At 37.3% G+C, this 18033-nt stretch overlaps 2 protein-coding genes across 3 annotated transcripts in view; one reads left to right on the top strand and one right to left on the bottom strand.

Moving 5' to 3' along the window:
* The first annotated feature begins 2618 nt into the window (after positions 1–2618).
* On the top strand, positions 2619–4466 carry LOC108044217 (20-hydroxyecdysone protein). Its single transcript, XM_017123138.2, has one exon. The coding sequence runs from the start codon at positions 2690–2692 to the stop codon at positions 4250–4252; it is 1563 nt and encodes a 520-aa protein (XP_016978627.2). The 5' UTR covers positions 2619–2689; the 3' UTR covers positions 4253–4466.
* Positions 4467–5902: 1436 nt separating this feature from the next.
* Positions 5903–18033, bottom strand: part of LOC108044216 — a 34449-nt gene continuing 22318 nt past the window's right edge. Inside the window, exons 3-6 of one of the 2 annotated variants that reach the window (XM_044457791.1) lie at positions 13432–13515; positions 13150–13354; positions 10308–11458; positions 5903–9667 (exon numbers count right to left, since the gene is read on the bottom strand). In XM_044457791.1, the coding sequence (XP_044313726.1) occupies positions 8498–9667; positions 10308–11458; positions 13150–13354; positions 13432–13515 (2610 nt within the window). In that variant the 3' untranslated portion in view covers positions 5903–8497. The remainder of the gene's footprint in view (positions 9668–10307; positions 11459–13149; positions 13355–13431; positions 13516–18033) is intronic. The other variant, XM_044457792.1, reaches the window with a different exon arrangement.

Genomic DNA, 18033 nt, shown 5'->3' with positions numbered 1-18033 from the left:
TTTTTTAGGGGCCAAGACAGCTAAAAAAAAAAAGCACTTAACAATTAACCAACTCCAAGAAAAGCCATAAAAATCGGCAGAATCGAAATGGGTTTTTTTGGGACAGAAAGAAAAACGTGTTCTGCCCGTGCCGAAATCAATTTCGAGCTGCAGAATTAAAAGCCACAAGCTGGGGGTCATAAAAACACATGAAAAGATCGCTCTCCAGATCCCAGAAACAAGTCAATGTCCTTAGCAATCCACTTCGATCTTTGATTTCTTCTGATTCCCTCAAAAAGAGCATAGTTACTTGGCTATTCATTTAAAAAATAAGAAAGCCTTTATTTTAAATATGAAAATAATATAAAGTAGTGCTTTTAAATATATTCTTTTTAAATACAGTTCTAATAACTAATAAATAGTTATATTGGAAAAATTCTTATATAGAAAAAAGAAAATGGGCATTAGAAACCCATTGCGACTTAACATTTTTAGAAATTAATATATACCAGTTAAATATTTTAATTTTCTTTTATTTCAATTCTTTAAGGGTATTCAATCATTGTTTTCATAATATAAAGTAGTGCTTTTAAATATATTATTAAATTATATAAAATATATTAACACATAAATATATACAGTTATTTTTGCAACCAAGAAAAATGTTTTAAAAAACCTAATAAAAAGTTAGCTTGAAAAATGAGTTATATAAAAAAATAGAAAATGGGGCCCTAAAATCCATTGCTATTTAAAATATTTACAGATTAAAATATACCAGTTAAATATTTTAATTTCCTTTTATTTTAATTCTTTAAGGGTATCCAACCATTGTTTTCTTAATCATTTGTTCCTTGCTTTACGAGATCTTTTTTATTGTTGTATATGGTTTAAGCCCTTTTGCAGGTTTGGCCTGTTTGCAGAGCTCTTGTTGGCCAAAAGGGCCCCAGAACGAAGAACAAGTTCTGCTCGCCGATCGAGTGGCAAATGGATCGATCGATCACCACATGAAAGTCCCACATGAACAGGAGATACATTTTCCTTCTATGCAGAGCCGCGTTTTCTCCCCAACCATTTGACCCATTTAACTACATTTAAATGGACTGATTTGCATAGAACACATTTCGACTTTTGTTTGGCCGCTCTAGTGGGCGTTTTTCGGTTCGGTTTCTGTGCATTTCTAATGAATTATTAACCCAGAACCGGGGGAAAACGCATCCCAAAGATGCATCTTCCCTGCAGAGACAGTCGCTCCAAAGCTAATTGACTCTAAAAATAGCCGGAGCAGGTTTCTCCGTCTGAATCTTAAGTCTCAAGACTGGGGAACGGGTTTCCACCGAAGTCCAAAGAGGCAAAGAGTTAAAGAGCCAAAGAACCAAAGACTTAAAGACTCAAAGATGCACCATCCAGTCAGTAAAAAGACGGCCCAAATGGGTTGCTTTCTGGTAGGAGCGTTTAACCAAACAAGAAAACGAGAAAAATCTGCCGATCAAATGCAATCGAGTCAACAAAAGGGAACGAGAGTGAAAAAAGGTGGAAAAGTAGCAGAAAAGGGGGAGTTAACAAGTCGATGATGGGGGACAAACTGAAATAAAGACTAATAGACAATCGCTGCACAGTTGCACAATTTTTGATTTCCAACTTAAATGGATAACAAAGGTGCTCTTTAAAATACATTAAACTTAAACTCAAAATTGTAAAATAAATTTTTTATTTTTATAAAATAGCATTGTTTAAATAATTGTTTCTTTGATTTTATTAATGGGTATTGCACATTAAACTAAAGTCATTTTAAATAATTATGTCCTTCATGGAACCTATTTTTCTTAATCCATAAATGTGTTTCTGCATATTTCTCCCAGAAATTCTTTTCTTTTGTAAAATGTTTTTTTTTGTGAATATCCCAATTGCTATTCGCAAATGTTATTTTTCTCTTAAACCCTGCGAAATATCCTTTGTAAATCTTAAGAGAAACTTATTTGTTTTTGATCCACTTCAAATCAAACAAGCCATAAAGTAAATATTATTAAAATCAAGACTAAGAACCCTATGTTTATAGTATTATAGTTTTATTGTTTTCTTATTTTATTTATGCTGAAATGGTGTTTTTCCTTAAAACCATGTAAACAAGTTATACTAAAAATCTTTGAAAACCAGTCAAAAACCTTAAACGTTTCTTTATGGAAAGTATAACAATGTTAATCCAAAAGTATTATGTTTAAGCACAGTATAATCCACTTAAGAACTCAACTGATCGCCTGTTCAATTCTGCGATCTTCCCTAAGTAAACCAAATGCTGATAGCTTTACACTCGATAAAACAAACATGATTGATGATGGTCGCCCGATTGCTGCCCTTTTTTCAGCCACATCCTCTTGGCCAATTACGAGTGCAGCTTCTTGGGCAAAACCCTTTTGGATCCCGACTCCTTCTTGCCATCTCGATTCCAACTTGCACCAGTTCAATGACATTCAGCACAAGAATTGGCCAAGACGGTGATACCAGCACTTTTCCCCATCTCTTTTTTCTTAGCCCTGTTAACTCGTTGGCTTGTTTGCCTGCCAACAAAGTCGACTGCGACTGCGCAGCCGGCGGTTTGTATAAAATGCGTTGGGCCTAAAGAAATTTCAAACAGTTGCGGCCGTGAGGCGCTAGTGAACGCATCTTGAAATCGACCAAAATATAGTAAATCAAAAGTACTTGAAGCGCGAAAATGAAGCCCGTTGTCTTGATCCTGGTTTTTCTGGCTTTCAGCCAAGGCAGAGTGCTGAATTTGCCCAAGGAGGCGGTTGACATCCCAGTGGCCATTGTCGAGGATCAGGCTCTTCCAGTGGCCTTACCTTTGGTTAAGGAGGAGCCCCAGCCAGAGGAGATCAAAGTAGTTGTCCCAGAAGTGAAGGCCAAGGATCTGAAGGAGGAAATCAAACCAGAAATTCAGCAGGAAATTAAGCCAGAAATTAAGCCAGAAATTAAGCAAGAAATTAAGCAGGAAATTAAGCCTGAAATTAAGCAAGAAATTAAGCCTGAAATTAAGCAGGAAATTAAGCGTGAAATTAAGCCTGAAATTAAAGAGGAGCTTAAGCCTGAAATCAAAGAGGAGCCTGGTGTTAAAGAAGTTGTAAGGTCGGAAAGTGAGAAGTTGCTTAAAGAGCAGATTGACAAACAGGTTGAGCAGCAGATTAACCAGAAGCTCAAGGAAAAATCTCTGGAACTCAAGGAAAAATCTCTGGAACTCAAGGAAAAACCTCTGGAAATAATTAAAGAGCAACAGCAGGAAGTCAAAGAGGAAACTCAGTTGCCAGAAATTAAACAGGAGACTTCGGAGATCAAAGAGGAACCTGCTCAAAGTATTTTGAAAACCCTGCCCGTTGAAGAGCCCGTTCCTGTGCCTGCCGAGCAACTTGCCCCGAATCCCTTGAACCAGGAGGAGTCGGAGATCCAGGATGCCGCCCATCCGCAGGTTCGCCAGGCCACCCAGGCCACGCCCACCCAGCAGAGCACCACGCAGGGCAACTTTGTGCAGCAACTGATCCAGAACTCCCCGATTGGCCAGTTCCTGAATCAGTTCCAGCCCCAGCCAGCTGCTAGTCCTGCTGCTCCAGCTGCTCCTCCTGCCCAAGTCCAGTCGGATGATGCAGCTGCTCCGGGAACTCCAGCTCCCACGGTCCCTGGTTTCCTCAATCCCCAGGCTGCCATCACATCCGCCCAGCAGGCGGTCCAGAATGCCGCCCAGAGTGCAGTGAATGCCACCACCCAGGCATTCCAGGGTATCCAGCAGTTCGCCAGCAATCTGGGCAATCAGTTCCAGAACACCCTGTCCAGTTTGACCGGCCAGCAGCAGCAGGCGGCGGTGTCCACCACTCCGCGTCCACCAGGTCCCATCCAGCAGTTCGTGAACAATGTGTTCGGGGGAAACAACAATGCTACGGCTGCTGCTCCCGCTGCCCAGCAAAGTGGCAATCCCCTCCAGGGAATCATCAACTTCCTGGGCGGAAATCGTCCCCAGAATGCACCAGCTGCCACTCCTGCCACTCAGACTCCGGAGAAACCCGCTGTGGATGACAAAATCGATCCTGCCAAGGATGAGGTGGCTGAATTTGTGCCAGAATCCGATAATGAAATACGTTCCAGTGGCGAGACCATCGATGACTCCTTCGAGGAGGCAGGAGTTCCGTCCAACGAGGTCATTGTGGTCAACGATGATGCCGGCGAGGGCGGAGAGGTCGCCGATCCTGTCCAGAATCAGCCTCTGGCCACCGATGCAGTGGCTCTCTAAGCGGGTTACCATTCAATAGTAGTTAACTCCACAAACCGACTGACGCATTTTCGACCATATCTTTCGATTTTAATTGAGATCGATACGGAATATGCTTCTTTAGACTTCTAAGTGCATGCACCGCAACAAATTATTTATTTCATACTCAGCCCAGGAATTTATCTATAAAAAATGAGAGAATAAAATCATTAATTAAAACAAATAACTAATAAAATGGGAAGCGTTTTAATTGGGGGAAAATTTAATTGCTATATTTATATTTAATGTTGGGAGGAAATAAAGAATTTATTTATACATATGTAGAGCCCCAAAAAATCTAATAAAATTTGATAAAGTTATGGATTCCGAAACTCCAAATTTTGGTCACTATATTACAAGACATCGGAAATTTGAAAATAACCAACATGAAAATGGGTCAAAAATTTGGTCAACGATAAATTGAAAATTTTGAATGCAGATTTTTACGAGAATCAAATCACAAGTCTTTAGAGACATGCCACTTAGAAATCGGATAAAATTTGGTAAAGTTATGGACTCCCGAAGACCAATTTTGAGTCACTGTATTTCAAGACATCGGAAAATTGGAAACAACTAACATGAAAATGGGTCAAAAATTTGACCAACGATAAATTGAAAATTTTGAATGCACATTTTTAGAGAATCAAATCACAAGTCTTTAGAGACATGCCACTTTGGAATCGGATAAAATTTGGTAAAGTTATGGACTCCCGAAGACCAATTTTGGGTCACTGTATTTCAAGACATCGGAAAATTGGAAATAACTAACATGAAAATGGGTCAAAAATTTGATCAACGATAAATTGAAAATTTTGAATGCAGATTTTTAGAGAATCAAATCACAAGTCTTTGGAGACATGCCACTTTGGAATCGGATAAAATTTGGTAAAGTTATGGACTCCCGAAGACCAATTTTGGGTCACTGTATTTCAAGACATCGGAAAATTGGAAATAACTAACATGAAAATGGGTCAAAAATTTGATCAACGATAAATTGAAACTTTTGAATGCAGATTTTTAGAGAATCAAATCACAAGTCTTTAGAGACATGCCACTTAGAAATCGGATAAAATTTGGTAAGTTATACCCCGAAGACCAATTTATGATTTTTAAAAAAAAAAAAAAAAAAAAAAAAAAAAAAAAAAAAAAAAAAAAATAAATTTAAAAAAAAAAAAAAATTTTTTTTTTATTTTTTTTTAGAATCAAATCACAAGTCTTTAGAGACATGCCACTTAGAAATCGGATAAAATTTGGTAAAGTTATGGACTCCCGAAGACCAATTTTGAGTCACTGTATTTCAAGACATCGGAAAATTGGAAATAACTAACATGAAAATGGGTCAAAAATTTGATTAACGATAAATTGAATGCAGATTTTTAGAGAATCAAATCACAAGTCTTTAGAGACATGCCACTTTGGAATCGGATAAAATTTGATAAAGTTATGGACTCCCGAAGACCAATTTTGAGTCACTGTATTTAAAGATAAATTAAAAAATATGAATGCAGATTTTTGGAGACTAAAACTACTATAAAAATAGGAATTAAAATAATAATAATAATATAATTTATATAAGAAAACTCCCCATAAAAATAGGACACCATTAAAGTTATTCAAAAATTATCTCATATTTATTTGAATTATTTCCATTTGTTTTCTTGGTTTATTATTCTTGATGTTGTCTTTTTTATTTGTGTTTTCTTTTGTTTTTGTTTCACATTAAGGTGGTTCAATAGCTCAAAAATGGTTACATCAACCGAGAGGCGCAGTAAATGTACACATTCATATAAGGCTAAGTATCTGAAATGTTTCGAACTTAGGCGAGAGAACGAAGGCTTCCAATTTAAACTAGATGTCGCAGCTGAAGTTGAACTTATGCCCAAATATTTAAGCTAGTTTTTCATATATTTCCGTTTTTTTGCTGAAATTCCATTTCAATTTTTTCGTTTTAGTTATTCTTTAGCTAAGGTTTTTTGGGGATTCTCGACTTTATAATTAGGCTGCCTTAAGTAAGTATTTTGTGGTTTGTTGAGCTGGAGAATGGTTCTACTTAAAGTTAGTTTTGGGCTTTTTAGGGGAAGATGGGGATTTTTGGGGCAGTGTATGGGACTTGGGGCAGTGTTCTATTGCGAGATTCTTTGATATTCATACGTAATGCTGGAAAACTGGATCGTTGAGCAGTGAGTTACAGGTGAGGGAGCAAGAGTGATTCGGTGATTATCGGAAATGATTTAGTTACTTATCCAAGTTAAGTCTTTTTCGAGATTGGTACATGAACTTAATAAGAGTTTTTGATTTGTTTTCGATAGTATCGTAGGATAAAGTGCGTAACAGGCGGGGATCTATAGAGCTGGATCCCTAGATTAATAGTTTTATAGTAAGCAATACAGTTGGGTCTTTCTTTGCTCTATTCGAAGTTGAATTTATGCTAATTAAACGTTCATATAAGTAGGCCAAACATAACAGTGTCTTAAAGCGTTTCCATTTCAGCATTTCGCTCAGTGTATACATGGTAAAGTAATCGAGATATAGAGATATAGATAGCAGCCATACATGCGTGTAAATATCGAGTTAGTATCGCGGCATTCAATATAATTTTGATTCATGATTTATGTGGGGAGTATGTAGAAAAGTATTTTTGGTTGGTTCATCTGAAGCCGTTGAGTGTTGTTGTGGGTCGGGTATACACGTATAGGGTGAATATATATATATATATTATGTTTTAGATGTAAATATATGTGGGTATTACAATCATATGTCTGTTCAGATACGTTTATAATGCAAGTGTTTCTGATTCTGATTCTGTTTTTGGGTGTACGTGTATATAGCGTGGCTAATATATCTTTGATTTAGCAGTTAGCAGAGGATACAGTTCTCTATATGAAGGTCATCTAACGGGCAGGAATGAGTACAGTTTTTTTTCCGGCAAAAAGGTACAATACTTGTATATATATCTTCGATAGACTGATCGGGTTTTGCTATAAAGCGCTAAGCTTTTTGCGGCTGGACAAAATGCTCAAATAGAAAATAGAAATCAAATATCAGAAAGTTCTTCCCCGTTTTTTGGTCGCATTTTATAAAAATAAAAATTCGTTTTCGCTTCTCACACACTACCAAAAAATATTGCACAATCGGAATCTAGAAAATATAACGCGCTTATCAAATATCCATCGTATATAGCATAATTATCTGTATATCCCTATAAATATAATTTATATATTTCCAGTGTAACCTAAGCTTGTTTTTGGTAAAGTTTTCGAATTCTTGTGGGTTATATTAACATGCAGACATCAAAAAGTTACGCGGTTTTAGTTTTTTGTATATAATTTTCTGTTATATCGTAAGGAGTACCATATCATATGTCTTAGATTTGCTTTTGGTTTAAGCTGCATTTGCTAAGGGGTTTTGGATTTGTGGCGTTATTTTAAGTAGAAAGTAGAAACATTCGATTTAGGGAAGACATTTGAGAAAATAATCATATCAAATTGGGAAAAGAAGAATGTCTTGAATAAGTAGAAAATAATTAAAGCATTTGGACATTATAAACACTATAATTGTTTTAATCTTTTAAAGAAACAATTCAATTTATAAAAATATTTTAAATGATTTGGATTGTTTAAATGCGTTTTGTAAAAGTTGTGCACAAACATATTAAATTATCAATTCTGAATTTTATAGTCAGCCTTTTTACAAACCGTGAGAAAATACAACAAAATTATTATTATACAAATTATTAATTCTGAACCTTACAAACTGTAACAAAATACAACTCTTAAATGTTGTAATATATTAAATTATAAGCATACATTTCCAGGAGTTTGACAGAATAGAAAATCAATTAAGTAGTTTAAATTATACATTTTTTAAGCCAACGCCTAGATATTTTTAAACCCCTGACATCCATATTATCAGCTTAGTTATAGCTCCAAAGCAACTCTTAAGCAGCTTAGATTGTAGACTGTGGTGTATTACATTTATCGTACATATGTATAGTATCATTGCTATTAGCATTGTGTTTGGTTTTGTTTTGAGAGCCCCTCACCCAACTTAAGCATTGCTATATCGTATTGTTATAGACCGTGGAGTTGGAGTTGAAAGTAGCAAAACTAGCCTAGAATACAGTTTGGTTTCCTCTTCGGATGTGTGGCGCACTCTGAGACCCCGTTTGCTTATAAATTCGTTTCAGTTCTGTGGGGTGGCAGGATGCCGGCTGACTGGGTGGTGGTCTTACTGGCTGGTCTTGGTGGCCACGGCTCCGCCCGGAGTGGCCATCCTCACCCGCTCACCCACTCCCGGACCGAGAATCCTGCGCTGCAGCAGCCGAGTGGCCGATCCCGGATTGCCCGATCCTCCTCCATTCATCGACCACTCGTTCTGCTTGAGCAGGAACTGCTTCACATTGTACTCCATCTGGGCAATGTCCACATTCTGGGTGGTCGTGTGCAGCTCCGCCTGCACGGATCGCGTCTTGTCCGTGTCATTGGGGTAGTACTTGTAGTTCAGTATATCACACGTGGGCTGTTCGGGGCAGACGAGTGCCTCCGATCCGGAGGAGATGGACTCCCCGGGCGGACTGGAATCATTGGGGCCCCCGGACACGGTGGTGTATGCCACTGGCAGTCCCGACCGCGTGGTTCTCCTGTAGTAGGTGGTGCACATTTCCGTTTTCTGCGGCGGAGCTGGGTTTCCCATTGGATTTTCCGGCAGAGAATTGCTGGTGATATCCGTTTTGGGCGACAGCGAGTCCTCGGTGGACTTTTCCGGATATCCATTGGTTAGTTGTTGCGGCGTTGTCTTGTAGCCCGAGTCCATGGATAGCTTCTCTATGGATATGGAGTCCATGCGGTCGAGTGTGGAGTACGAGGACTGCCTTTCCGTTCCCGAATTCGAGTCACTCGTGGGCGGAGCCTGTTGGAGATTCCGCTGCTCCAATTGCTGTGTATTGTGCTGCACCCATTCGGCCACCCTGCTGAGTTGCTGCCTCCGCAGAAGGACACTTTCCTGGTAGTCGATGGCATCACTCACGGAACTGGAGTTGGCCGAGTGCTTGGGCGAGTTCACTTGGGGATTTGTGGCTGCCTCGCCGGGTTTCACCTCCACTTCCTCAACTTCCGGGGCCTCCACTTGGGGTTCCAGCACGGGCTGCAGTGCCACATTCTCGTGGGGATTGGCCGGTCCCTGCCAGGCCTCCACTGCCGACTGCGCATTGCTCTCCTTGCTGGTGATGATGTCCTTGCCGTCGTTCAGCTCCTCGTCCAGCAGCTTCTCCCTCCGCTTGTAGATCACCGGCGTGTAGGTCTCGATGGACTCCAGGTTGTCCAGCAGGATGTTGCTCTGCCCGTTTTGCTGGATTCGCATGGCACACAGACGAGGTCCTCGGTACTTGGGATTCTCCGCCTGTAAGTGAGAACAAATTATTATAATTTCTTTGAATTTTATTATAATAGCTATATTTTAAGTAACCAAGCTTTTTTGAAACATTTTACAACTGAATATGTCTTAAGCCTTTGCTCTTTCTCTTAACATTTCTGAGTATTGTAAAAAATATATCTGGAAATTTGTATTTATTTTTAAGTTCTAACTCCTAAATCTTTATTTTTGAAGAATTTTAATCAATCAACTGTATTATAAATAACTGTTTTTGTTATAATTAAAAATTAATTTTTTGGAAGCGACAAGCTTCTTAGCAATTTAAAAAACTGATCCATGTTTTGAATGTTAAGACAATACAATTCAAAATTCTTTCCTGTTTAAATCAGGCTTTCAGTTATTTGAAATAAGTTATTTATATTTAGATTTTTTAACAGTTTTAAAATTTATTAATTATATTTCTTTTATATATATATATTCTTTATATTCTTTTATATCCTTTTTGGGGGATAATTTAAATTAACTTTTAATTTACATATTAGACTTCTTGACAAAAACAAAAGTTGAATTTGAACATTACATTTAAACTAGAGAAATGTAGTTTCTTAGTAAGTTATTAAGCTATTCTTTAACTAATCCAGAGTGATATCTACTAAAGTAGTCCCACCTTAATGGTTTTGATGAGATTCCTGTTGAATGTCTCGAACATTTTGGCTCCCTCGCAGCTGCTGGTTTTGTTGCTCCACAAACTCTGGACACTTCCGGAATTGGTGGACTTCAATTGGGTGCCCGATGGAGCAGCAGGAGCAGTGCTAATTCCTGGAGGAGCCACTGGAGCAACTGGCTTGCTGGGCGCTGGTTCGCAAATGTCCTCTATTTTGACAGAGACCACTGTTTGCTGTTGAGGAGCCTGTTCCGCTTCCAAGAGACTGGGTTGCGAAACACCGGATAAAAGCGGCTTACTCGACTCGTCCTCCAGTTCATCCTGGGTAATTCCCACGGCACCAGCTTCGAATTTACTCAAAAGCTGCAAGGCTGTTCCTCCGCCATCCAGAAACCTCCTTTGGTAGCCATTCCGCAGCTGGCCGAGATTACTGGTCTCCAGGAGATATTTCTCGGCGGCATAGGCACCCAGATGGGTGGTCGGATACATCATGGTGGAGGTGGTCAACTTTCCATTCCCATAATCTCCGTTCTGACCCGGAATCGCGGTTCTTTCGCAGAGACGATGATGTCCCAATATGGGATTCACCATCAGATCGTCCTTTTTGGCCGGCGTAAACAGTTTGTCCATGTCGTTCAGATCCGAAACGGAACTCTTGGTCTCCGAAATCACGGAATCACTGGACTTCACCATCTTCATCAGATACGGACTGTTGGTGCGCGACGGGGAGTTCAGATTACTGTGACATCGGAGACACAGTTGGGTCAAAGGTTCATTCAATCCCGATCCCTGGAGCTGCAATTGGTGTGGCGTTTGGGTGGCCACCGAATAGGAACGGGATACATCCGCCAGGACCTGCAGATCCTGTTTGCCACACTGGCATGTATCGCAATGTTTCACCTCATTCGCCTTCAGTTCGTCCTCCAGGAATTTCGCCATTATTGTGGGCGATATCATATCGGAGTTGGTTACTTGATTTCCATTGTTATTATTGCTAATATTGGTGTTGGTTTGATTGTTGCATTTGTTGTTGCTGCTGGTGTTGCTGTTGTTGTTGTTGCCATTGTTGTTGTTGTTCAGAGTGTCCTTTGTGTTGTTAGTGGGTTGATTTGACTGCTGCTTGGGATTTGTAGCCGTATTTCCATTTTCGCCGTCTAAATAATATTTGAAAAATATTTAAAAATTAGTAAGGTCTCTTTTAAATTAGATTTTAAATTTACATTACTCTTTAGAGCCATTTGAACCCAATAGGATTGGGAGAAATAAAGATTTTGGTCTTAGAAAATAACCAAAAGAAAAATAATTGAGGTTTTTAAAATAAATCTAATTAAATAAATCTTAAAATTAAACAAACTAATTTGTTTTGAAACCATTGAAACTTATTTTATAAGCAAATTAAATTATTATACACTTTATTAAAGTAATTACTAAATTTATTATACTGTTAGCAAAATAGATTAAATTGTAAAGTTTTCAGTTAATAAATAAAGTAGGTAATTTATTACTTGTAAAGTAAAACGTAGCATTCTAAATTTTCCACAGCAAAGACAAAGCAAAAATCCATTCTACAAAAAAATATTTGTGTTAGGCTCAACAAAAACTAGTGTACTTCAATTGAACTATGCTCAACATTTCCTCAACAATAGAATTTAGGCCAAAAAATGTTCCTCATCAAATATGCATATATTAAGACTAACAAAAATTGCCAAAATTGATAAACAAAAAGTTTTTAGCCACAATCATCCTTTTGCAACATTCTGGCCAACAATATGTTTACAGCACACAAACGTGTAAATATTTCCGAGAACGAAACGAAAAAATGCTGCAGAGTTATTTTGCAGTAGTTTAAAATTGCAATTATGCCAACAAAAACTGCAAACAATCAAGCGAAAAAATGGAAATAATAAATATAAATTAAATTGAATGCAGGCAATTAATGCAAATGAACAATAAGCGAAGAGTATTGAATGCCAATACAGAGTACAATGATGTGGAATATAAGCAATTATGGGGCAGAAATCAAATTGGAAACTTTTCGCAGTCTCTAGCAAAATGCCAACCAAATAAATAAAGTAATCAATCAGACAGTAGTGATTGTTACGATTAAAAGCTTTGAAATCATATAACTTTTACCAATAAAATGCTTAATATTTTTACATTCTACTAAATCCTTTATAAAAGCCTTAAAGCGAATAAATCCAAAAAATGATAGGGTGCAATATCTATTAATTATTCAACTATGAGCTCAGATAGTGTTATCAGACTTTACTAATTTAAATATAAATAATAAAGGTACAAAAAATATGATATTTAATCAAATAAAAATGGAAATTTAATAATGATAAAATCTAATAGCTAATGAAAATAATTGCAATTAATAATTAATAATAAAGGTACAAAAAATATGAGCACCACTCTTTAACTAAAAAAGATTGAATGGAAATTTAATTATGATAAAATCCAATAGTTAATGGAAATAAGTAAACACAGTTTCTACAGATGAATGATTAAAAATACTCCTTATGAAACAAAAAATCTCTCTTAAATAAAATCGAAAGAATGAAATCAAATTGTGAAATAAAAATGGAAATTTAATAATGATAAAATCTGACATTTAATGGAAATAATTGCAATTAATTAAGCACATTTTCTAAAGATGCAATGATTAAAAATACTCCTTATAAAGCAAAAAATCTCTCTTAAATAAAATAAAAAAAAATTAAATCAAATTGTGAACTTAACGCAGTCTTCGTGATTCAATCCGGTGCCTAGAAAACGTAAATAAATAAATGAAAAGGCGATTTGGGAAAAATCATGGGGACAGGGCTCAACATGGTCTACTAACACCTACCGATTCCCCGCATCGAATACACCATGGCCGTGGGCGGGAAGGGGCAGGCGGAGGGGGGCGGCGAATCGGAGGCCGGAAGCACTTTATAGGAAGCTGTGGTGGCCACGCCCACTCCGCTGTTGCTGCACTCGGAATCGGAATGGGAGTTCGTCTCCAATCTCATATAAGCCGACACCTTCGATTGAATATCAATGGGAAGCTGCACGGATGGAAAATGTCATTTAGTGGGGATTTCAAATCAAGGGGGGGTTTATACTATATATTTTGGATACCCACCGATGACACTTTCTGGGACACAAAACTATCCGGCTTGCACTGCAGCAATTGGATGGCCAGGCTAATGTCGGCCTTGTAACGTTCCTGTGCAGGAAGAAAGGAAAAAGCAGAAAGGACTCAGATAAGAAGGCGTCACGGAAGTGCTGCAAACGAGCAGGCTTACACTGTGAAAAATTACTTAATAGTTAAAAATAACATTTGGAATTGACAATACCCACCCTTCTTATAACTTAGTTTAAAAATGTGTACAAATAAAATTATTTATTATGGCCGTATAATTTTTTTATTTTAATCTGTTTTTAATATAATATTTTGGTTCCTAAAATGAACAACTAAAGTAACTCAGTTTGAAAATCAAGCACCATAACCATACTGTAAAGTCTTTCATTAATTTATAATCCCCAAAAGAATAGAACATGAATGAATAATACTTTTAAGGTTTTAGGTACTAACTTTAAAAGTTCATTTTTGAAGCAATAAAAGCCATTTATTTATAAATTTATTAACCTGAAAACTAGCTTTAAATCATAAAAAACTTATATATAAGAGCAAAATATTTGCTTAATTTATAAATATTAATTTTATAGGTTTTAAGAAAATTGGTGTCCCATTTTCAAAAGAAGGTTTTTCTCAGTGCGTTCTGATTTTATGCGGTTGGTTGCAAGTGTGTTTGCTTGGGTTAGTTTGTATGTGTAGCTTCTTGCTTCTTTTGACACTCTTCGTATGCAAATGTCAAATATGTTTGCTGTTCGTTTTGTTTCACTCGACTCCTGCCACTGCAAAAGTTCACTTCCACTTCCCGCATCCCTTGCCCCAAAAACCCTTTTACACATTGTTAAGCAAACTTTTTCTAAGGGGTATATCTATGATTCAAAAGTTTAATGGGTTAGCAAGAACATTTAAAATATTGTAAGGCTTTTAAAGATTTATTCAATTTATGAACTTTTAGTGAAGTAAAAACACTATGTTTAAAGCATGGAATCAAAGAAAATGTATAAATATTTCTGAAGATTTTAGACTAAATATTTTTGTCATTATTATTTTGTATATTAAAGGATTGTAATCCTTTAACAAAGAAATGGGTCAATATTTATAAGAAATTCTAGGGTCTTTAAAACCTTTACACTTTTTCAAGTCCTGTATTGCCAAATAAATTTTCCAGGATACTTTGCAACCGATACCCTTAACCCCATAAGGACAGCCTTCTTAGTTCGTTTCGCTGTTGCTTTTGTGCATTTTGGTGTCAGCGGCAGAGCCTCAAAAAGTTCGCTCCTGTTTTTTTTTTTCTGCGTTGTTTTTCCCTTTTATTTTTGTGGCACACACACACATACACATAGAACACATTCAGAGGGAACTTTTAGATGCCTTTTTAAATTTTCACAAATGCGATGCACTCGAACTTGTTAAACAAGCAACAACAGCAAAGAAAAACACGGGGAAACGGCGGGGGAAAAGCTACAACTGCATTGGTGACCCAAATACAACAACACCAGAACAGTAACAACAACCGAAACAACAACAACAGCTTCGGGGAAAGAAAATGGAAAATGCAGGATGGCAGTAACGGCATTTTGCACCACGTTTACCAACACTTACACGCCCCACCGCCCAACCATTTTTCCAGCTCCGATTCGGTTCGTTTTCTTTCGCTGCATTTTCACACTACGGTGGGAAAAAAGAAAATTCAGGGAAAATCACACGGTGAAACAAAAGCTCTTTTAATAACAATAAGATTAAATTCAAATATCTAGGCTTAAATCACTTGAAAATTTATCTAAAAACTTAGAATTTATTTGTGAAAATAAATGATTAAATAGTTTAGAAAGGTTTCCAATGTCTGAATATTTGATTCTAAAATAAATAAAGCCAACTCATTTTTTGAAGACCAGTCAAAACAGTATTTTCATTTCTCCCTTTAGCTTTTCTTCCAGTGCAGGGAAAACAAGGAAAAGCTGTGGGAACGGCTAGGAAAATACGAGTGAGAGCCTCGCAAGGAACGGCGAAATGACGCCGCTTGCATTTTATGTTCATTTTCCCTTATTTTTCTTTTGCACGTCTTCCTTGGCATTTTTATTATTTTGTGTGCACTCCGGGCTCTGCGCTGCCAGCAATTTTATAAATAGAAAAATGCATAAAAATTGCATGGAATAGAAATGAAAAAAATTCCAACTGGCAGCCGGCGGCGAGGGGCGTTGGGCACCATTGGGGGGCGTGGCAAGTGGCAAGTGGCCCGGCTTGGAAGTGGCAGCTAAATAAGCGGATGCATTGATTGAACTCGAAAATGTTGATTGTCAGTTGAGGCAGAAGAAGCGTGAAAGTAATTTCTTTAAGCAGGGCATTATTGTGTTGGGAAATGGAATTCCACTTCCATTTCAAATTGATTGATGGATTACAGCCACAGCTTATTCGAACTTCTTCTATTCGATTGTTGCTTGTTATTATGATTTTGAGATTATTTTCTGTGATAAATGTGGCATTGGAATTGTTGAACGTGTTTGATCCTCTTTGCAGTTTTTCATCACAAAAATGTCTTTGAACTGGCATACTTTAAATTGGATCAAAATAGAGTACACAGGTTTGTTATAATAATCTCTTTAGTCTGAAAATTTGTATTTTGAAGTTAAAATAGGCTTTAATTTCACTTCGAAACACAAGTGATTTCGAAAAACCCCATTTAAAACTCATTTGTTTCCATTTCGATAAAGTCTAAGTCGTAAAATAATACAGTTTCTTTAGGTAAATGTTTACAGGTAAAGCAGCAATGCCATTTTACGCCTAGCACTTTGAGCCTTAACTCCCTTAGATCGTTTCCCATTGATCCCTTAACAGTTTCGCCACTTGATTGACCCATTTTTTTTGTGGGGATGCGCCTCTTCAATCCATTTTAGTGGCGCAGCTGCAGCCATAAACAAACCCACCCAGGAAACCCCCTTTCATTCCATCAGCTGCCATTGGCAGCTCTTCAAAATCCACGGGACCACACTCAAAAAAATAATTTTTTTTAATATTGAAAATCGTTTTAAGGTGAACATTTTCTAAACCAAAGAATTAGTTTTTCAAATTCACTAAAGCTTAACTTCTTTATGATTTTAAGGCTGTGCAATTTGTATAAATATATATAATATTTAATCAGGTTATTATACATGGTATTTTGTCAAAAGCAACGCAGAAAGAGACATCTCCGACCATAAGTATATATTTATCAGGATCACCTCCTAGTTGAATACCGTCTGTCCGTCTTCCGTCTGCTGTCCGTCTGTCTGTCCGTCTGTCTGTCCGTCTGTCTGTTTCTACGCAAACTAGTCGCTCAGTTTTAAACTATCAAAAACTTTGCACACACCCTTCCTTCCTTTGCAATATAATCGGAACGCCGGGACGCCACATATCCTATAGCTGCCATATAACTGATTGATCGGAAACCATAACTTTCGTGTTTGTAAAGTTAGGAATTAAATTTGGCCAATCAATCCGACCTACCAAATTTCATAAGGATCGCCACTATATCCTATACTTCCACATAACTGATTAATCCGAAATGCCATAACTTGGTGTTTGTAAAGGAAGTTGGGATTTTCTATGGGTTGTATTTTGGCCAATCAATCCGACGTTCCCAATTTCATATGGATCGGTCGACTATACCTATAGCTGCGATATAACTGAACGATCGAAATGCCATAACTTTGGTGTTTTTAAAGTTAGAAGTTGGGATTTTTATGGGTTCTATATTTGGCCAATCAATCTGACCTACCAAATTTTAAAAGGATCGGTCGACTATGTTCTATAGCTGCCATATAACTGAACGATCGGAAATGCCATAACATTGGTGTTTTTTAAAGTTAGGATATTGGGATTTTTATGGGTTTTATATTTGGCCAATCAATCTGACCTACCAAATTTCATAAGATCGGACGACTATATGCTATAGCTGCCATTTAACTGAACGATCGGAAATGCCATAACATTGGTGTTTTTAAAGTTAGGAAATTGGGATTTTGTATTGGTTTTTTATTTGGTCAATCTATCAGACATACCAAATTTCATAAGGATCTTTGGTGTGTTTTTCAGATTTAATTATACCCTTGCAGAGGGTATTATAATTTTGGTCAAAAGTGTGCAACGCAGTGAAGGAGACATCTCCGACCCTATAAAGTATATATATTCTTGATCAGGATCACCTCCTGGGTTGATATAGCCATGTCCGTCTGTCCGTCTGTCTATCCGTCTGTCTGTCCGTCTGTCTGTTTCTACGCAATCTAGTCTCTCAGTTTTAAAGCTATCGAATTGAAACTTTGCATATACCCTTCTTTCCTTTGCACGCAGTATATATGTCGGAACGGCCGGGATCGGCCGACTATATCCTATAGCTGCCATATAACTGATTGATCGGAAATGCCATATCTTTGGTGTTTGTAAAGTTAGAATGTTGGGATTTTCTAAGGGTTTTATATTTGGCTAATCAATCCGACATGCCGAATTTCATAAGGATCGGCCGACTATATCCTATAGCTGCCATATAACTGATTGATCGGAAATGCCATAACTTTGGTGTTTGTAAAGTTAGAATGTTGGGATTTTCTATGGGTTTTATATTTGGCTAATCAA

This window comes from Drosophila rhopaloa, unplaced genomic scaffold, assembly GCF_018152115.1.
Source record: "Drosophila rhopaloa isolate 14029-0021.01 unplaced genomic scaffold, ASM1815211v1 contig_163, whole genome shotgun sequence".
Taxonomy (NCBI): Eukaryota; Metazoa; Arthropoda; class Insecta; order Diptera; family Drosophilidae; genus Drosophila; species Drosophila rhopaloa.
The sequence above is the reverse complement of the archived record's forward strand: the minus strand, read 5'-3'. Positions and strand labels throughout refer to the sequence as shown.